This window comes from Castor canadensis, chromosome 2 (genome assembly GCF_047511655.1).
Source record: "Castor canadensis chromosome 2, mCasCan1.hap1v2, whole genome shotgun sequence".
NCBI lineage: Eukaryota > Metazoa > Chordata > Mammalia > Rodentia > Castoridae > Castor > Castor canadensis.
Genome location: NC_133387.1, coordinates 171,115,916 through 171,134,314, shown reverse-complemented (window position 1 = coordinate 171,134,314; position 18,399 = coordinate 171,115,916). Strand labels below are relative to the sequence as shown.

General features: G+C 36.2%; 1 protein-coding gene across 9 annotated transcripts in view; it reads right to left on the bottom strand.

The window, feature by feature from the left end:
- Positions 1–18,399, bottom strand: part of Cdon (cell adhesion associated, oncogene regulated) — an 89,306-nt gene that overhangs the window by 35,639 nt on the left and 35,268 nt on the right. For 7 of the 9 annotated variants that reach the window (XM_074066407.1, XM_074066406.1, XM_074066408.1 and 4 more), the window contains exons 3-9: positions 16,338–16,610; positions 14,815–14,961; positions 13,851–13,994; positions 13,055–13,342; positions 11,830–12,099; positions 6,781–7,134; positions 1,026–1,315 (exon numbers count right to left, since the gene is read on the bottom strand). In XM_074066407.1, coding sequence (XP_073922508.1) covers positions 1,026–1,315; positions 6,781–7,134; positions 11,830–12,099; positions 13,055–13,342; positions 13,851–13,994; positions 14,815–14,961; positions 16,338–16,610 — 1,766 coding nt within the window. The remainder of the gene's footprint in view (positions 1–1,025; positions 1,316–6,780; positions 7,135–11,829; positions 12,100–13,054; positions 13,343–13,850; positions 13,995–14,814; positions 14,962–16,337; positions 16,611–18,399) is intronic. The other 2 variants (XM_074066411.1, XM_074066412.1) reach the window with 2 other exon arrangements.

Sequence of the window (18,399 nt, the reverse complement as noted above, 5' to 3'; positions counted from 1 at the left end):
ACGTGTAATTATCGGTCATATATAGTTTCTGCATTCTTGCTTCATGTCTTGACGCCATTCAACATGTGTTGGAGGAAACAGCAAAAAAAAAACCCACAGATCCAATCAATTGATGCTTGGTGAATGAAACCAAGAGACAATATTGCATAGAAGCATCAGGGTGGGTAAGATTACCAGCAAAACTTTCCTCATCTAAAATCATCAGGGTAGAACCAGTAGATACATTTCCTAATATCACCGGGCTACTTTTTCCAGTCATTAAAAATAACAGAAAATGAATAATAGATGCCAAAATGTTTCAGACCAAAAATCATTTTTAATATGAGTACAAGGCCTCCCATTTGACTCATTTACTAATCTCATTAAATAAAGAGGAACTCTTTTCATTTTGTTTTAATATAAACCCAAGGAAAAATTATTATCTGAAGAATAAACAAAGGGAAGCCCAAGGTTGACCAAAACAACAAAGATTTTAATACTATTAAATAAACAATCTAAAATGCACACAACAGTCAGATATTATGCCAGAGGAGTTCATTCAAATAGTTGTTTCTAATAAGAAACTGCTTTATTTGCTGAATAAAGCAGATTCTATTGTCTTAGCAAGGGATGGAATTACAGTTTTAAAAGTGGTTTATAGAGCTTAACAATCAAAGGGTTAAAACAAGGGTTTAATTTTTTTAAAAATTAAGTAGCAAAGACTGGGGATATAGCTTAGTGGTACAGCACTTGCCTAGCATGCTTTAAGTCCTGGGTTCCATCCCCAGTACCACAAAAAAAGAAAGAAAGAAAAAAAAAAGAAGTTTAGTGGTTATTGGTTGTTTCCCAATTTGGGGAAACACTATAGTTCATTCTTACTATTTTTCTAAGTTTGGTCAATCCAGCATGACTCGTGGAATTTCTCTGAGAAACCCATCATTCTAGAACATTCTCACTCTGTTTCCTGCTATTCCACAGAAGTAAAAGAAAATAATCACATGTTATACAAACAAGTGTAAGAAGAGAAAGAAGATGGATGGCATTACCTTTCGGTACTTCACAAAATAGGCATTGATGGGCAGTCCGCCATCCTTTCCTGCCCTCCACACCAAGTTGTACGTGTCTGGTGTATGGGTCTGTGGGGGGCTCAGTATGATGGGGGCATCAGGAACAGAGGCACCACTGGCATTTTTCTCTGATGATGATTCTATTCCACTGGAATATACCGGCACTGGAAATGAGCTCAACAAGGCAGATTCTGAGCCATCTCTTTCATCATTCTGAGTAGATTCAGAAGGAGTGGCTATTTCTGCATTTGTATTTGTTTCAAAAGGAACTGGAGAGAAAGAGAGGGAGAGAGAGAGAGACAGAGAAAGAAAGAATGAAGAACCTCATTATTCAGTGTCTTCTAGTGACATAAGTGACCACACTTCTAGTTAGTGACACAAGTACCCACACTGACATTATAATTACAACCTGAACCCTAGAAGTTACAATGGTAACATTTCATGGCATCATTCATGGCAACAGCTAGCCTCTCAAAGCAATCTGTTTGTAGGAGACAGCAAATGAATTATTTGGAAAACCAATGACGTGATATAACTGATAATATAACTTATGTTTTCTATGCTCTATGTTGTTATTCCTTTCTGTAATAACAATTTGAGTAGATTTTAAGTTGAAGAATATCAGACTTCACTTGAAACAATGGGTAACACATTCATTCCACTGTGAACCAAGTGATACAGATAGTAAAACATGTAAAGAATTAGGATCGCACCTACTGAGTAGCCAGTCTCCAAAGACACATCTCAGAATTCATACTCTTGGAAAGTCCCCTCCTGTACCAAATCCAGGCATATGTCTCAAAGAAGGCCTACTACTTCTACTTTTATTTATGCTCTTGAGATCCAGCCACCCATAGAGATGCCCCAGCTATCTACATGTAGAAGTTACATGGAGAGAGAGATGGGTGTCTACCCCCCTAAAGAGTGCCATGGAACATGAAGCTCCTAGTGCAGGTGCCTTCTGATTACCATTGCATTACTGACCCCAAGGAAGTCCAAAGGAAGAATGTCCAGTTGCATCTAGTTAACCCCCAGAATCGCAAGAGGTAACATAGGGTGGCTGTGCCTTTAAGTTACTAATCATTGGGTAGTCAGCAAGCAGCAACAGGTACCCCACCCAAGAGACACCTATTCTACATAAGAATCTACCTCCAAGAAAAAGGCAAGAAGTGACACTAACAAGCCCAGTGCAGATTAAAGGTATGATTTACATACCATAGATAATAGGACTTATTTCTAAGCTCTACTTCTGGATAGAATTGAAGGTTGGTTAAGAAATTGCCAATCTAAAGATAGATAAACCAAACACACAGCCCTAACAGCCTTAACTTACTACTAACAGCATACAAAAATATACAGAAGGAAGTAAAAATAATTTATTTGCACTGAAAAAATAAATAGGTTCATGTATCCAAAAAAATTATGGAGCACGTATTATGTATCAAGCATTGTGCAAGACATTTTATAAACATAATCTTATTTAATTTGATAAACAACATTCTTAGATGGGGAGTACTTCTTCCCACTTTACAGATGAAGAAATTAGGGTTCTGAGACACTAAGTAGCAACAGCTATCAGAAGAATGTTAGCAGTGCTTCCATGAAAAAAAAAGTGAGAGCAGTTTGTAAAAAGAAATACAGTGCCAGTATAATAAAACTTGAGGACTGACAGCACTATCAATACTGGCAGCAAGAAAGGGTTCCTATTAATCACTCCTTTGTGGAAGAAGTGAATGAAGGAGATAATGTTATACAATGAAGTCAGATTCCTGGTAAAGGTTGGTGTGATTTTAGGAGAACAACTGAACTTTAGTAGACATCCAACACAAAATAGACCGACAGTATAAGGTCAGTTCTCTATTAGTTTAAAAGAGAGAAAGAATGTCCCAGAAGCATCCTTCATCAAAGAAAACAAAAAGCTAGTGAGAAAATAATGTAGAAGAAAACAAATAAAGTTCACTGAGACAACTTGAAAATATTGCTCCTGGAACAGGCATGTTTATCTAGTGAGTCAGATGCGCAGCGGATGTGCAGGGTTGATCTAGGGCCTGCTAATACAGAGAAATGGACTCTGGCAATCCAAGAATTAGCTGTGGCTTGGGATGATGGGCAAGGAACTGTGTATCATTAGTAGTTTCATGGATCTCCTGGACAGTTGACCACTGGGAAGTGGTGTCTGGCCACAGAAGTTTCCATACCACATGCCTCACTTTACAGAGGCATGAGAAAAATTTTATTCTGAAGTCTGTCCACTGAAAGAGCATCAAAACTCCATTTGTGTTATACCGGGTGCAGTGCAAACTTCCCATAACTTTTACTAAAAGGGGGAAACCAAGTAATCTCCACAGTTTCAAGTAATATAATGTGGGCATTCACAAGATACTAGATACAAATTTAAAGAAAGGCCTTAACAGTTCAGATGCTTCTTGATTTATGGTGGTGTGACATCCCAATAAAATCATCATAAATTGAAAATATCATTAAACTGAAAATACATTTAATACACCAAAGCTACCAAACAACCTCACTTAGCAACACAGTATACTTCAGAGTATCAGCTGTTTCCCTGTTTCCATGGACTGGCCAATGGGAGCTGTGGCTCACTGTCACTGCCAACACTGAAAGACTGTTATAGCTCTTCTCACTAGCTCAGGAAAAGATCAAAATTCAAAGTATGATTTCTACTGAATGCATATCACTTTCACAACATCATTTTAAGTGAAAAAATTGTAAGTTGAACCATTCTAAGTTGAAAACCATCTGTACTTTTTAAAAGTGTTTTCACATGTATCATCTCAACTTACCTTCAAAACAACTCTGTGAAATGGGTAGAATTCCATTCTAGATTGTTTTTAATTAGAAAAAAGATTGGTAAAACTATGGCAATGTAATAAATTTAATGACTCTTGAAACTAAATATGGAGTACAACCACATCTATCCAAGGTGTTCCCACTGTCACCACTCACATGAGCAACTTCCTACCCTACACTATTTAGGAAACCAAGGCCAACTCCCATTATAGTTTTGAACAGACACAGCTCATTCAACAAATTCTTGTACATTTAGGATCTCAAAAAACAAAGGAAAAAAGAGAAGGAAGAAGTCACCTTTTTCTCAGACCTTGCTCACTTTCCCCTTCACAATAAACAAAGTAAATGACCATCAGTATAGTAGAATTTAATAGGTTCCAATTTCTATACAAAGAAGAGAACTTTAAACTTTAATAAATTCAGCTGGATCTTAATAATTACTGCAGAGCATATTTACAATGGTAATATATTACCGTATAGTTAGTATGTAATTGATGTGGTTACTATATATATAAAGTGATATTTATCAAGACAAATACTAGAGCAGGGAATAATCTTAAAGAACTTCTTAGGGCTTCAGATTTCTCATAATTAAAGTGAGAAAATTAGACTAAATACCAATTTCCATCAGCTATAACCAGGACATCTATGTCTCCTTATTCTGTAAATTTACATAAAGCAATTACTTCTGTTAAATTCTACCCAAGCAGCTCCTGCATCACACAGCTCACAAATTTGATCAGAGCCAAATACATACACATACATGTAAGTTTATACAATACTCAACTACTTTCTTTGAGAGTTCTTGTGGTTATAAAGAACAATAACCATATCTTTCTTCCCCCAAACACCATTACAATGGATAACTATAATCTAATAATAACTAGATAGCAATGATCATAACCTAATGCTTAGTATTTATGTAAGTCTTTCTGTTACCGGAAAGTATTCTAAGTACTTCCCACATATTAGCTCTTCAGATTCTCATATCAACCCTATAAGCAGGGCACCTTCACCATATCTGAGACATATATCAGCAAACAAACAGAAAAGTTCAGTAACCAACCCCAGATTACAAAGCTCTAAGTGGCAGAGTTAAGATTCTAACACAGCCTACACGTGTCACCTACACATCATTCCCACTTCTAATGTTCATGGAGTAGCACAAGGTAAAAATAGAGGTCCCTGACTTTCCCCTGCTTTTCTTCCAGCCTCTAGCTTCAATCTTAACTGGAGGGTCCTTGCTTGCATGCAAAAAGAAACAGGAGTGAAAACATTAAAACTCTATCTACTTTAACCTTCATTCTACTTTAGCCACCCACAGGGCCCTTCTGTGGCTTAAGGGTGCCTACACCATGGTGGGAGAGACCAGAAAAGAAAACCTTTGTGGGACCAGACTGTGAACTAATTAGGGAATTCTGGAACCCCATACCTGTTATCTCGAGGAAAAAACGTGGACTCCAGGATTAGAATAAGCATTGACCTTGACCTCATAGGCTCTTTTACCAATGACACCTAAGGCTCCATGATGAAAAGGGGCATATGAAACCCACTAAAGGTCACCAGGATGGGGACCTTAGTTATCACCTCTAGAGGCAGTGGTGGACATTCTGCCTCTAACAAGGCAAATATAGCAACAATGTCTATCCAACTCACTATACTGGTACCCACTACAAACCACTAATGTAAGGTATGAATGCGAATTAAGTCAATATTGAGTTAATTTTAATTAATATTTATATTCTATATACCAGTACATATAAAAATCATATAAATTGTTAAGTCACCATCATAAAAAAACAGAACATAAACAACTAATATTATACATCCCATTAGAAAAATAACTTTGGATAAGACAAAAACTAATTTTGGATAAGGCAGAGGAAATACAAACATACAAGTATTTAATTAGTCTGGGAGTCTACATTCTCAGTAAAGGCCAACCTTTTAGGCTTTAAATACTATATCAAGGTCTCATCTAAAAACTGTCCACAAAAACATTTTCAGCAGTTTGGAAAACCAAAGCATTAATCCCAAAGACAAGTGTGTGTAGGTGTATGTATATGTGTAGGCATGCATGTGTTTATTTATTTATTTTTGGCAGTACTGGGGTTTGAACTCAGTAGTAGTTATTTTGGGGATAAGTTCTCACTTTTTGTTCAGGCCAGCCTAAACTACAATCCTATTTTAAGCTTCCCACCATAGCTGGGCTGATGGGGTGCACTATAACAGAGGTCTCATTAACTTTTTTTTGCTGGGTCTGGCCTTGAACCATGATCCTCTCAATCTTACTCTCCCATGTAGGTTGAAATAAGAGGCGTGTGCCACCATGTAGTTATTTGTTCAGATGGGGTCTTGCGAACATTTTTTGCCCAGGCTGGCCTAGAACCATGATCCTTCTGATCTTAGCCTCCCAAGTAGCTAGGATTACAGATGTAAGCCACCGGTATCCAGCTCCAAAGACAGGTTATATTTTGAGCTTGCTCCCAAATAAGTACTATTTGACAAGCACAAACTTTGCAAACATAATGGAGACCAAGGTTCCTCTGAACATGTACAGAGACATACCCCAAAAAATACAGTTCTACATTTCATTGTCATACAGAAAATGTGTAGATAGCTATCCTTATCTCAACTAGAAAAAACCCTTGGTCCTTCCTATTATTGCTCATACTCTCTCTTCAACAAAATTAGAATAAGGGCAAAATAGTTTCTGCCAGGTAGCAAGGGGTAAGGGGAGGAAGGGAAGGGGCGGGGGGAAGCGGGGAGAAATGACCCAAACATTGTATGCACATATGAATAAAATAAAATGTGTAGAGTGAGAGATTGCTATATTTATTAAAATAACTAATTCCAAATCACCCTTTCCTCTTCTATAAAAGGACATTATTCCACTGAGAAAAAGATACCAGTGGTAACTCACCAACTGTGAGAAATGCTTCTGACTGTGTGGTGCCATGCTTATTTGTAGCTTCGCAGATATACTTCCCAGCATGGTCCTGAGTGACAGCCTGAATCGAGAGAGAGCTTGAGCCAGCTCGGGACATGATGAAGTAGACAGGCTCCAGGTCTAGACCTCCAGGTCTTAATAAGTGTGACTTTCGGGATTTAGACCTAAGGACTTGAGACGGATGGCTGGTTATCAATCCATGGCTGCCATACCAACGAATGACTGGAACTGGCACTGCAGTGGCAATGCAGGACAAAGTAACAAAATCTCCATCTACCACCTTAGCACTTGTGGGTGCTGTGATTATAACTGGCTTGAATCCACTGTCTATGAAAAACAATAATTCATATACCAATAATTAGGAGCATTATAGAACCTACGTTACAAAATCATTTTGTCCTAATACAGAAATGTGATAGTAATTATTAAAACAAAGATACCTCCCTTCCTATTAGTGCCCTTTCTCAATTTTCCTTCAAGAAAATGGTCAATTCTAGGAGACTCTTAATCAATAAAAAGTAGGGAAGAAAAAATGTTTTAAATAAAATTTGATACATATTTCTTGCTATTGACATGAACAATATTTCTTGCTATTGACATGAACAATATGTTTTGTTTCTACATTAAAGTGACACCCAAGTCTTTCATTTTGGCCCTGGTATTCTTTGCAGGATATTTTTTTATTTGTACAGTACTGGGGTTCAAACTCAGAGCTTTGTGCTTACAAGGCAGGTGCTCTAACAGTTGAGCCACACTTCCAGTCTTTCCTATTATGTTGGAGGTAAGGTCTTGCTTTTTGCTTGGGCTGCCCTGGAACCACAACCCTCCCAATCTCAGTCTCCTGTGTAGCTTGGGATGCCAGATACGCACCACAACACCTAGCTGTTGGTTGAGATGGGGTTTAGGAACTTCCTGCCCAGGCTAGCTTCAAACCGCCATCCACCTGATCTCAACCTCCCAAGTAGTTAGGATTACAGATGTGAGCCATCTGGATGGAGGTATTTTTAAGTAAGCCATAATGGAATATTGATCAACAGAAAAAGACTTTCTCTAGCATATCTCTTTTTCTCCAGGTCTGTTTTTCATGTTTGATGAAACCAACCAACACTTGATTTTATCAGATTTCTGAACTTTTGCCAAGTGAATGAGTGTAAAATGCTATCTCACTAGTCACAACATGCATTTCCAAGTACTAATGAAGTTGAACATCTTCTCAGGTGTTTATGTGCCATTTACACTTCCCCTTCTCTATGAAATACCTTTTGCTAGTTTTTTATGGGTCATTTATCACTTTTGTAAAATGATTCACAGTTGTCTATAATAGATGCTATGCTTTTGTTTAGTTATATATGTTAGTAGTATCTTCTCCTAGTTTATTGCCTCTCTTTTCATGTTTAATAGTATCTTTTAAAAATGTTTTGTTTCACTATAGTCACATCTTTTTAAACTAGCTTTCTTAAATGTCTTGTCAAGAAGTTTTCCCCATAAATCATTCAGATAATCTCCAAAATATTCTTCAAAAGTTTTTCCTTTTTGTTTTTCATACTGAAGTCTCTAGCCCACTCAGAATTTATCTTTATATACACAGTGATTTAATTTCACTTTTTCCTGGTTTTGATAATTGATTATCCCACATTGAAACTTGAAATCATATCCTCCCCCAGTGATCTCCAGTGCCAGCTCAGTGACGTCCTTACACACAAATGTCTCTTTTGCAGTTTCCACCTTGTTCCAAGAGTCTGTTTGTTTCTGTACCAATACAACACTACAATAAATTACTACTGATCTTACTACGTTTAAGGCAAGTTTCCATGTTCTTTTTCTTCTGCTTTTAGAGCCTTAGTTATTCTCAAGCCTCTAATTATCTATATAAATTTCAGGATCAGTTTCTCAAGGTCCTCAAAATATTCTGATAAGATACTAATTAGAATTGTATGAAACTACGTTTTTGAAAACATGCGATAACTATATAATACTAACTTTGAAATCTCTGAACTGGAATATCTTTCTATGAAACTGGGTCTGCTTTTATGTTGCTAATATAAAAAGTGATTTTTTAAAAAAAATTATATTTTCCATTTGTTGTTGGTATATAGAAAGGCAAGTAATTCTTATTTATTCATCTTCATCCAGTCCCTTGCTAAATGTTATTGTTTGTAATAATAAGATATATAATAGTAAAAGCCAGCAAACTATTCAAATAATTCTACAATGGTAATCCTGCCAGTTGTAAATTAATAACAATTTGGGTTCACTCTCATTTTTTTTTCTATCTTTCTGTGATAGTTATGATCTCCAGTACAATGATGACTAGAAAAACTTTTAAAGGGAGTGCTCTTTACCCTTCACCATTAAAAGTCATCTTCCATGTAAGTTCTTGTTAGATACCCTTTATGAAATTAACGAAGTTCCTTTCTATTTCCATTTTTCTGAGCATCAAACATGGATACCAAATTGTGCTCAATGGTTTTCTACCTCTATGACATACTCATATTGTTTTTCCCCTTTATTCAAAAAACAAGGTAAAGGTACATTAAATTTTCTGGCACATTTCTAGACTGCTTGATCAAGATGTGTTTTCCTTATCACACAGATCTGGCTTGCTAATATTTTAATTAGGATTTTTACACCTACATTTACAAAGAAGACTGGCCTTTGATTTTCTTTTTTTGTACCATTCTTTTGTGATTTTGGAATCAAGATTATACTAACTGGAAAGTTTCCATCTTTTCCTTTTCTCTGGAAGAACTGTGTAATATTTGGAATGTTCTGTTACTTGCAAGTTTGTTAGAATCTCAATAAAACTATCTGGCCTGATGTTTTCTTTGTGGGAAGGTTTTTAACTCCTAATTCAATTTCTTTCATAGATGTAGGACTAGTCAGGCTTTTTCTTCAAGTCAGCCTTGCTAAGTTAGATTTTCCCTCAGAATCTGCCCATGCAATAGTTTGGATCTGGAGTTTCTCCCAAAGGCCCATGTGTTGAAGGCTTGGTTACCAGCCTGTCATGCAATGGGGAAGTGGTGAAACTTTTAGGAAGGAATTTAGGCCTCAGCGGTATGACCTTGGAAGGGACATTGGAACCTTGGCCCTTTGCTGTCTCTGTTTCCCAGCTTCCATGAAGTAAACAGGCTTCCTCTACCATGTGCTACTGCCATGATAGACTGTGCTGCCACAGGTCCAAAGCAACAGGGTCATACAACCTCTGAACCATGAGCTAAAATAAAGCTTTCCTCTTCTTAAATTGATCATCTCAGGTATTTTGTCACAATGATGGAAAACTGACTAACACAAAACACTTCTGTTTATATCTATAAATGATTATTACAAAGTTTTAGTTATCATATAATTTCAAATCTCTATAAGACTTGTACTTATAGCTCCCTTTTAATTCCTAACATTGTTTATTTGTACATTGTACATTGTTTATTTGCTTTATTTAGTCAATCAATTTTGTCAAAGATCTGTCCATTTTATTAGGCTTTACAAAGAACCAACTTCTATCTTTATTGATCCTCTATTTTATCTTTGTTTTCTATTTAATTGATTGTTACTCTTATCTTTATTATTTCCTTTTTCTGCTTTTTTGAATCTATTCTACTGTTCTCTCACCTTATTCACTAATTTTTAACCTTACTAGTTTCTTTTCTGAGTATATAAGACTACAAATGTCCTGCTAAATTCCATTTTGTCTATCTCCCACAAAACCTGATCTGTGACATTTTCATTATCACTCAGTTTAAAGTATTTTAAATAACCACTGTGATTTCTGTTTTGCTCCAACTATGCGAAACATAATTTTAAATATCCAAATACATGACAATTTGTTTTAAAAAAAAACTTTTTTTTTATTATTAACATCTAAATTAATTGCACTAAGGTCAAAAAGATGGTCTACTTCAATGACTTTCTGAAAACTGAAATGCTTACAACTCAAAAAAATTAATTTCCCTAATATATATAAATAACTCTTACAAATCAGTAAGAAATAATGCCAAAACCTAAATTTTTAAATGAGCAAAAAGACAGTCAACACACAGAGAAATGCCTCACCAACAAATAAAAAGACACCCAACTTCACTCATAAAAAACAGACTACAAGGAACTTTTTTTTTCTTGATTTGCTCGTTGGATTGGTAAAAAAAAGAAGGACCCTACTCTGTTGGTGAGAGTATGAGGAAATAGGCAGAGCTATACACTGCTCACGAGAGTACAGACTCATGATAATAATGGAAAACAATTTAGTAATATGTATCAAAATTTCTAACACATTTTTGGTTTTATTCTGCAAGTTCATTTCTAGAAATTTCTTTTACAGAGAGATACTTACAGATCCACAAAATAATCTTTGCAGAATGTCATTCATTATAGAACTATTGGTAATAGCAAAAGATTAGAAATAGCTATCAATAAAGTACTAGTCGAATTGCTACCACTGTACAATGGAGGAGTAAGCAGCCATTTTTTCAAAAGGAATGACAATACTCTTTTATGTACCACATGTGAAAATATCAAGTGAAAATTTTAAGGAAAGAATTCTACCACAATTTATGTAAAAAAAAACCCAACTGTTATAAAAATACATATATGCACATACACGTGTGATAACTGCTTATATGCACACATACAAGGATATTCAAGAAATTAATAAGAACAGTTCTAAAGAGGGGACTTGACTGGCTATGGAACAGAAGTGAAAGGGAGAGAGATTTTAACATATATCTTTTAAAACTACACAGTACCTGTTGAAAACATATTTCTTAAAAACAGTTTTTCCTGAATTTTTTTTTTTGTACTGGAACCCAGGGTTTCATACATGCTAGGTTAGTGCTCTCCCACTAATGTACAAAAACAAAGCCTAAAAACAAATTTTTAATGTGCTTGTTAAAATAAGGTGGTTTCTTCAAGGAAGTGCCTATCCGTCTCTCAAAAGGAACATGGAAAATGAACAATTCTGGTATGGTGAAAGGGTTATTTTCTTTTAGTAAAAGTAACTTCATTTTTAACTATTCCCTAAAAGCTTACCTTTTTCGATTTGAAGTCTCCCAGTGGACTGCATAAATCCAATCCCATTATCTGCAACACACTGATAAAACCCAGAATCTTCCATGGTAACCCCAGTGATTTTCAGCCCATTTCCTGTAGTCAGATGCCGCGGGGAAGGACAAATATGCTGTGCATTATGGAACCAGGTGAGGTTGGGGGCTGGGTTCCCATGAACATCACAGGTAAAATGTACTGTGGCACCCAGAGACACTTTCTGATCCTGAAGTCCTTTAGAAATTGAAGCATGTTCTGAAAAAAAAAAAATGCACATTAAACTCTAGCCCTCAAGAGATACTTCTTAAAATTATCACGTTATACAAAATCATTTTTCTACCAACAACAAGTAGTTGAAACCAAGTTGTATTCTTTATTCACATTGCGCTATCTGCTGAGGTCATAAAGAAAATGAAATATGTATTAACTTTCATTAATAGATAAGCCATATGTGACTAATAAGTTAGAACCTCTTTTTTTAAGATTGATTCAACCACTTAGCTCCCCTAACATACATGAATATACATGAACAGTTTCTAATCCTGTGCTTCTCTTAGCACTTACTTCAGGTGATTAATTTAAAATAAAGTAACAGTTTCCCTGAATTCACACTAAACAAGAGCCAAAAATAGTTTTATTCAAAATAATAGTTTCAGGACTGGAGGAATGGCTCAAGTGGTAAAGCTCCTGCTTTGCAAGTGCAAAGCCCCAAATTCAAACCCCAGTCCCACTAAGAAAACATAAAAATAAAAAAATAACAAAATGATAGTTTCATAAATGAATGTTTTATTCATTGTAAATTCATTTTATGGTCTGAAAGCATGCCAGAAGGGAAAAAAGCAAATAGACTGATTTCTTTTTGCAATGACATTTTCTAGTCAATACTCTTAGTTACTACCACAGGATACCACACAGAGATACCATATCCCAGAGTCTTCCGCTCAGTTGAATACTAGTGTCTGTCCTCCATGCCATGTAGAATGAGAACTCATGCTCTGCATGAAGTAAGGAGACTAGAGCTGAGGTCCCCAAAAACATCTCACCCAGATACAGCCCCATTCAGTGCCCTTTAGCAAAAAGAGCCTTGTTCTGACTACCACTGTGGATATTCCTAGATATTACGTTTCATTTTTAGCTCACAAATACCTTTCAAACATCCGTTAAACCAGGAAAATGGCCTGATTCAAATTTATATTAAGTGACATCTTACCGAGTACATTAACCATGTAAGTGACATGTTTTACATCTCCAGACTTGTTGCCCACGACACAGGAATAGTTCCCAGAGTCCGCAGGGTCAATGCTTGCTGTGGCAAGATGAGAATCCAGCCTTCTCCAGTTGCTTCCCAGCACAGCATCCTGCCCGTCCTTCAGCCAATATACTTGCGAGGCGGGGACCCCACTCACCACACACTCCAGGGTTACAGGGCTATGAGGGAGAACAGCTAATGCCTGCGAAAGGGCAGGGTGAAGAATGTGAAAACCATCTGAGGAAGGGCCTGGAAGAGGGAGGGAACACAAAATATTATTAGTGAGGATTCACTTCCAATCTCTTCCTTAGCAAAGATGTGAGCATTCCCATGTTCTCACTTAATCTTTATACAACAAAATTATATGAGGATCAAAATTAAAAGATTTTTGTGGTTCTTTAAGGACTACTTCTGAATACGCTCTTGGGAGATGTAGAAGTCTAGAAACCACCTTTAATGGGTCCTGACAACTAGTGCCACCTCAACTCTAAAGCAGCCATGGTTTTTTATCATATCTGAAAGAAAACAGATGTATTTTTTCATAATTCACAACTAGCCACTAATTTAATTACCACTGCTATAAAGTTGCTCTAAAATATTCTATAACACATTAATGTAGTAACTTTCTGTAAGGCTTTCTTATGATAAAACAAGATTTGAAAAAGAAAATGAGTTCTTTCTTCTTTTCCAAGTTTTTATGAACAATGCTTTAAGGATTCTTTCTTTGCTAGGCACCATTGCTCTCCCAAATACTTACGACTCACAAGGAGCTTTCGGCCAGTGGGCTCAATTTTTAATTCATGGGTGACAGGATTGTAAACAGCACATCTGTAGGATCCCTTGTCTGCTGAGGACACATTCAAAATCTGAAGATTTCCTGATGGGAGGATGACATAATTCCCTGGGGAAGGTAAAGAGTGTAGTCAGGCCTCTCCTCTTCTGAAGACCACAGCACAACTAAAACTAGCAATAGCTCACAGTTGTGCTTTAGATTTACATGTAAGACTAGCAGCAAATAAGCAATCAAGAAAACTTCACTAAACTGAGAGAACGGGAAAGTCAAGGAAGAAAAGAAAAGAAGTCAACAGTACTGACGGAAGGAAATTGAACCCATCAGAAATATTTTAGCAAACAGAAGCATTTTGGACAATGTCCACAGCTACCACGTGGACAAATCTCCACCTCTGGCAGGGGTTAACATGGTAATCATTCATTATCTATACCTTCATTATTTTAAAAATAAACACACATTGAATAGCTATTTTCTGCCAGTCATGGCACGGGCAACAAAACATAGCAAGGCAGAAAGCAGACAAAGGCCTTGCATTGATGCAGCTAATGTTCCAGTAGGGGTAAGCAACAGCAGAGGAAAGGGATAAGTAATAAGCAAACAAAAATACATTTAACAAATATCAGGCATGATACCTCAATAAAGAAAAATGAAGATGAACACAAAGGACAGGGTGATAAGACATACTTTTTAGAGAAGACCGGGCAGGCAGGTCTTCTCTAAGGAAGTGGCATGTGAGTGAATGATTGAGGGAGTAACCTCTTGGTGTTGGGAGCACAATCACATCCTTAGTTTCCTCCACTTGACTTTGACATAATATGTGGCTTTTTGTTGTTGTTGTTTTTTAATCCAAGTCACTAGAGTTCACTAGCAGGTTATGGAATGAACGTTTGATCTGTGTGTGCTATTGTTTTTTCATAAAAGGGCTTACCTGTAGAATGTTTCAGCCATTTTCCCCGGATCTTATAGCGCACCTCAGCTTTAGGATTACTCTCTGGTACCCTGCAGCCAATGAAACCAGTGCTTCTTTCTTCTGCTGTAATAACATGCTTTGTTGAAGAATCAAAATCACCAAGAACTGAAATAAATAAGTAAAAGATGAATGAATAAATGAATGCAAAGGAAACTTAAATTTTAGAAACATCTAAAGCATGGCTGTTTACGACAGCCCCTAATGGAGCATGATCTTTTTTGTTTTCTTTTCTTGTTTATTTGTTTTGGTTTTGAAGACAGGATATCGCTGTGTAGTCAGGCTGGCCTCCAACCTGCAATCCTCCTGCCTCGCCCCCATGTGATGAGGTTGCAGGTGTATGTCATTTTGCCCAGCAACATATCTCTGCTGGAGCAGAAGTGCATGGCTGAGGGCTAACAGCTAAATCATGGCACCCTTTTTTCAGAAGTTACAGCCTTCAGAAAAGAAAACAAAAAGAAGCTGCTCCTAAGATACCAAGGAGAACTATAAAGCATTATTCTCAGTCTGTCAAGATAAATCCTTTTTCATCCAGGCCTTCATCAAAACTCACTTTCCCTGTTTGTAAATACTCACAATGCAATAAAATGATGTCTGGGAATGAACCTAGGACATCATAAAACAAAACAGAATATTGTCTAAGTTACCTGCACATGCTAACTGGGTCTCAATTTCCTACAGTTTAAGCTTACTGCAGACAGAGCCTGCCTGGAAGGACTCTTTATTATCTCCAGTGCCCATGGAATCCAGCAGCCTGCCACTAAGAATTCAGCCCTCCAGTGTGAGTCTTGGAGCTGTACATGGGTCACAGCTCTACAAAAACATTTACTCTTCTCAGTTATGACAAACTCACTACTCCTGGGGAATCCAGATTTGTTCTGTAAATAGGGGTGCCTTTACAAAGACATTTTCCATTGCTGGAAGCCATCACCATTTGAAAGGCAGATGGCTCAAACTCACTAAGAAAAACCACGCATTCCAGATTTTCCATAAGTTCAATACTCAACATTCCTTTCTTTACAGTCAGTTATTTTTTTTCCTGCTTCTTGAGCCTGGTTTCAGTTAAATAAATTAAAATCACTCAGTAATCAAGGCAAATAAAACAATTAGATATGAAAGAAAGATAAAGGACAGCATGAAATAATTGAGTGTCAAGGCAACAGCTTTTTTGTTACTATTGATATTAAGGACTTTTAAAAACTCAAAAAGAAATTGTTCCAATTTCACAGTAGAAAACTGTCATGTGTAACTTTAAAAAAATTTTTCTTCAAAGTATTGTTATAGATGAAGACACGAGGCTAAGCTAACTTCAAGTATCTTTCTCCAAGTTATATGGAAGTTCAAGTCAAGGTTGGGATAAGAATACCTAATATTCCTTCATGTCTCATACCAAAAGCCTGCATTTTTCCCCACTATTTAAGAATGCAAGTACTAACAATTATTTCAAGAAAGCCCACAAATATCAAGGACCAAACTACACTCACCTGCAGTAGATACTGTTGCAGGGCCACTCACAATTGCACCAGTGCTAGTGTTGGCAATGCATTGGTAGTAACCCGAAAGGGATGGGTTAAGAGAAAGAATTGTCAGCGTCCCCTGATGAATCTTAATCTGTTCCATGTTTCCATCCAATATTTTTCCATTATGCATCCATGAGATGTGAGCAGTCATGGGTTTAGCAGAACAGTGTAGCTCTACAGGTCTACCAAGCTTCTGGACAGCAGAGAGTGGCTCAGAAAGAAAATAAGGCACCAAGTCTACAAGTGACATTCCCATATGCAAACAGAGAAGAGAAGGGAAGGAAGAGGAGGTAAAAGGAGAGAGAAAGACATGTACATTAAATGCATTTCATATGAATCTTTATAACTAAGACAATCTCATTTCTGTATATATGGTGGTTCTTGATGTTTATAAAAATTCTAGCAATTGTTTTTTTGATGGATTGGGGTTTTGAACTCAGGGTTTCCCACCTATAAAGCAGACACTACTGCTTAAGCCATACCTCAGTCCTTAGCAAAATTCTTATATGCCTATCTTTTGGAAGAAAAAAAAGTGAGTGACCTTATTAGCCTAGGACTTAACAATTAAGGTAGATCAGACAAGAATGTTTATGATATAAATCAGATACAACATTAATTACATTAATGAGAAATAACAAACTGTTCTTTTAACAAAAAAACTTGTAAAAAGTGGAAGTTAAAAACCTGAAAAAGAGGGCTGGCAGAGTAGCTCAAGTGGTAAGAGTGCCTGACTAGTAAGCATGAAGCCTTAAGTTCAAATCCCACTGCCACCAAAAAAAAAAAAAGAAAGAAAATAAAGATGACTTAAAAATAAAAAGAATCCTCTCACATTTTACCAATGGAATTTGGCTTATAAGAGCAAGTTATTTTATAAATAAAAACTTGACATTTATTTATTTTAACATAAAATAACGTTCAGCTTTTAAGAAAACATAAAATTTAGGAAGCTGCAATTGAAATATGAATTCTATCCTTTCTTGTGAATAAAACTTGATATTTTTATTTGTTTATAAAATTTTTTATTTTATTATTAGTAAAATAATACTTTATTAATATTTTTATTTGAAATAGTTTTGTTTGTTATGTCTATTCTTCCTGGAACTTGGGCAAGGAGGGGTGGCTCTTCCACTAAAATAAAGCCTTCTCCTCTTCCTTCCCAAAGATAGGGAAGGGGGAAGCAGGAATGCTATTAATATGATAAATAAAATACTTTAAAAAAAGAATCAATAAACTGTTGAGTTTCCCTTTACTGGTAACGTAATCTTCAGAAATGATTAAAGATTAGAGGAAACACCTCTCTTGGCTAAATCTGGAATTGTTGTTTAGCAAAATATAAACAGAAATAAAATCTCTAAATCAAATTTTCCCTTACCCAACCTAATATAGTTATAAAAGTATTTTTAATAGATAATAAATATTACCCACGGACTGGAATGTGGTTCAAGCCATGGAACACCTGCCTAACAAGCATAAAGCCCTGAGTTCAGACCCCAATACCACATTAAAAAAAAGCTATCGACTAAAAATGAGTAAAGAATATAAATAGTCAACTCACAAAATAAGAAATAAATAAAAGACGTTCAGTTTGGCCTGGCGAGGTGTGACTCAAGTCATATAGCACCTGACTAGCAGGCACAAAACCTAAGTTCTGCCAAAATAAATAAGTAAATAAATGACTCAATAAATAAACAGCACTATATTTGTATATACTTATATTTATATCTTTACATAAGTCTAAAATAAAAAAGAAATGCATGTGGGCTATGTATTAGGCTTGAGGCTTGCATACGTTTAACTATAATCACATTTAAGCTTTACAGTGACCCAGGGGAGTAGACAATAAATTAGGCAAGGTCATGAGAAAAAGTGGCAGACCTGGGGTTTGAACCAGGTTCTCTCACGCCAAGTTGAACACTATGCCATAATGAGTCTAAAACTCTTTAGTGGTACATAGTCAGTATTTTATTCTGATTGTCATTTCCAAATTCAGAAATTTGTAACCTATCCCATTACTAAAAGAAGCATG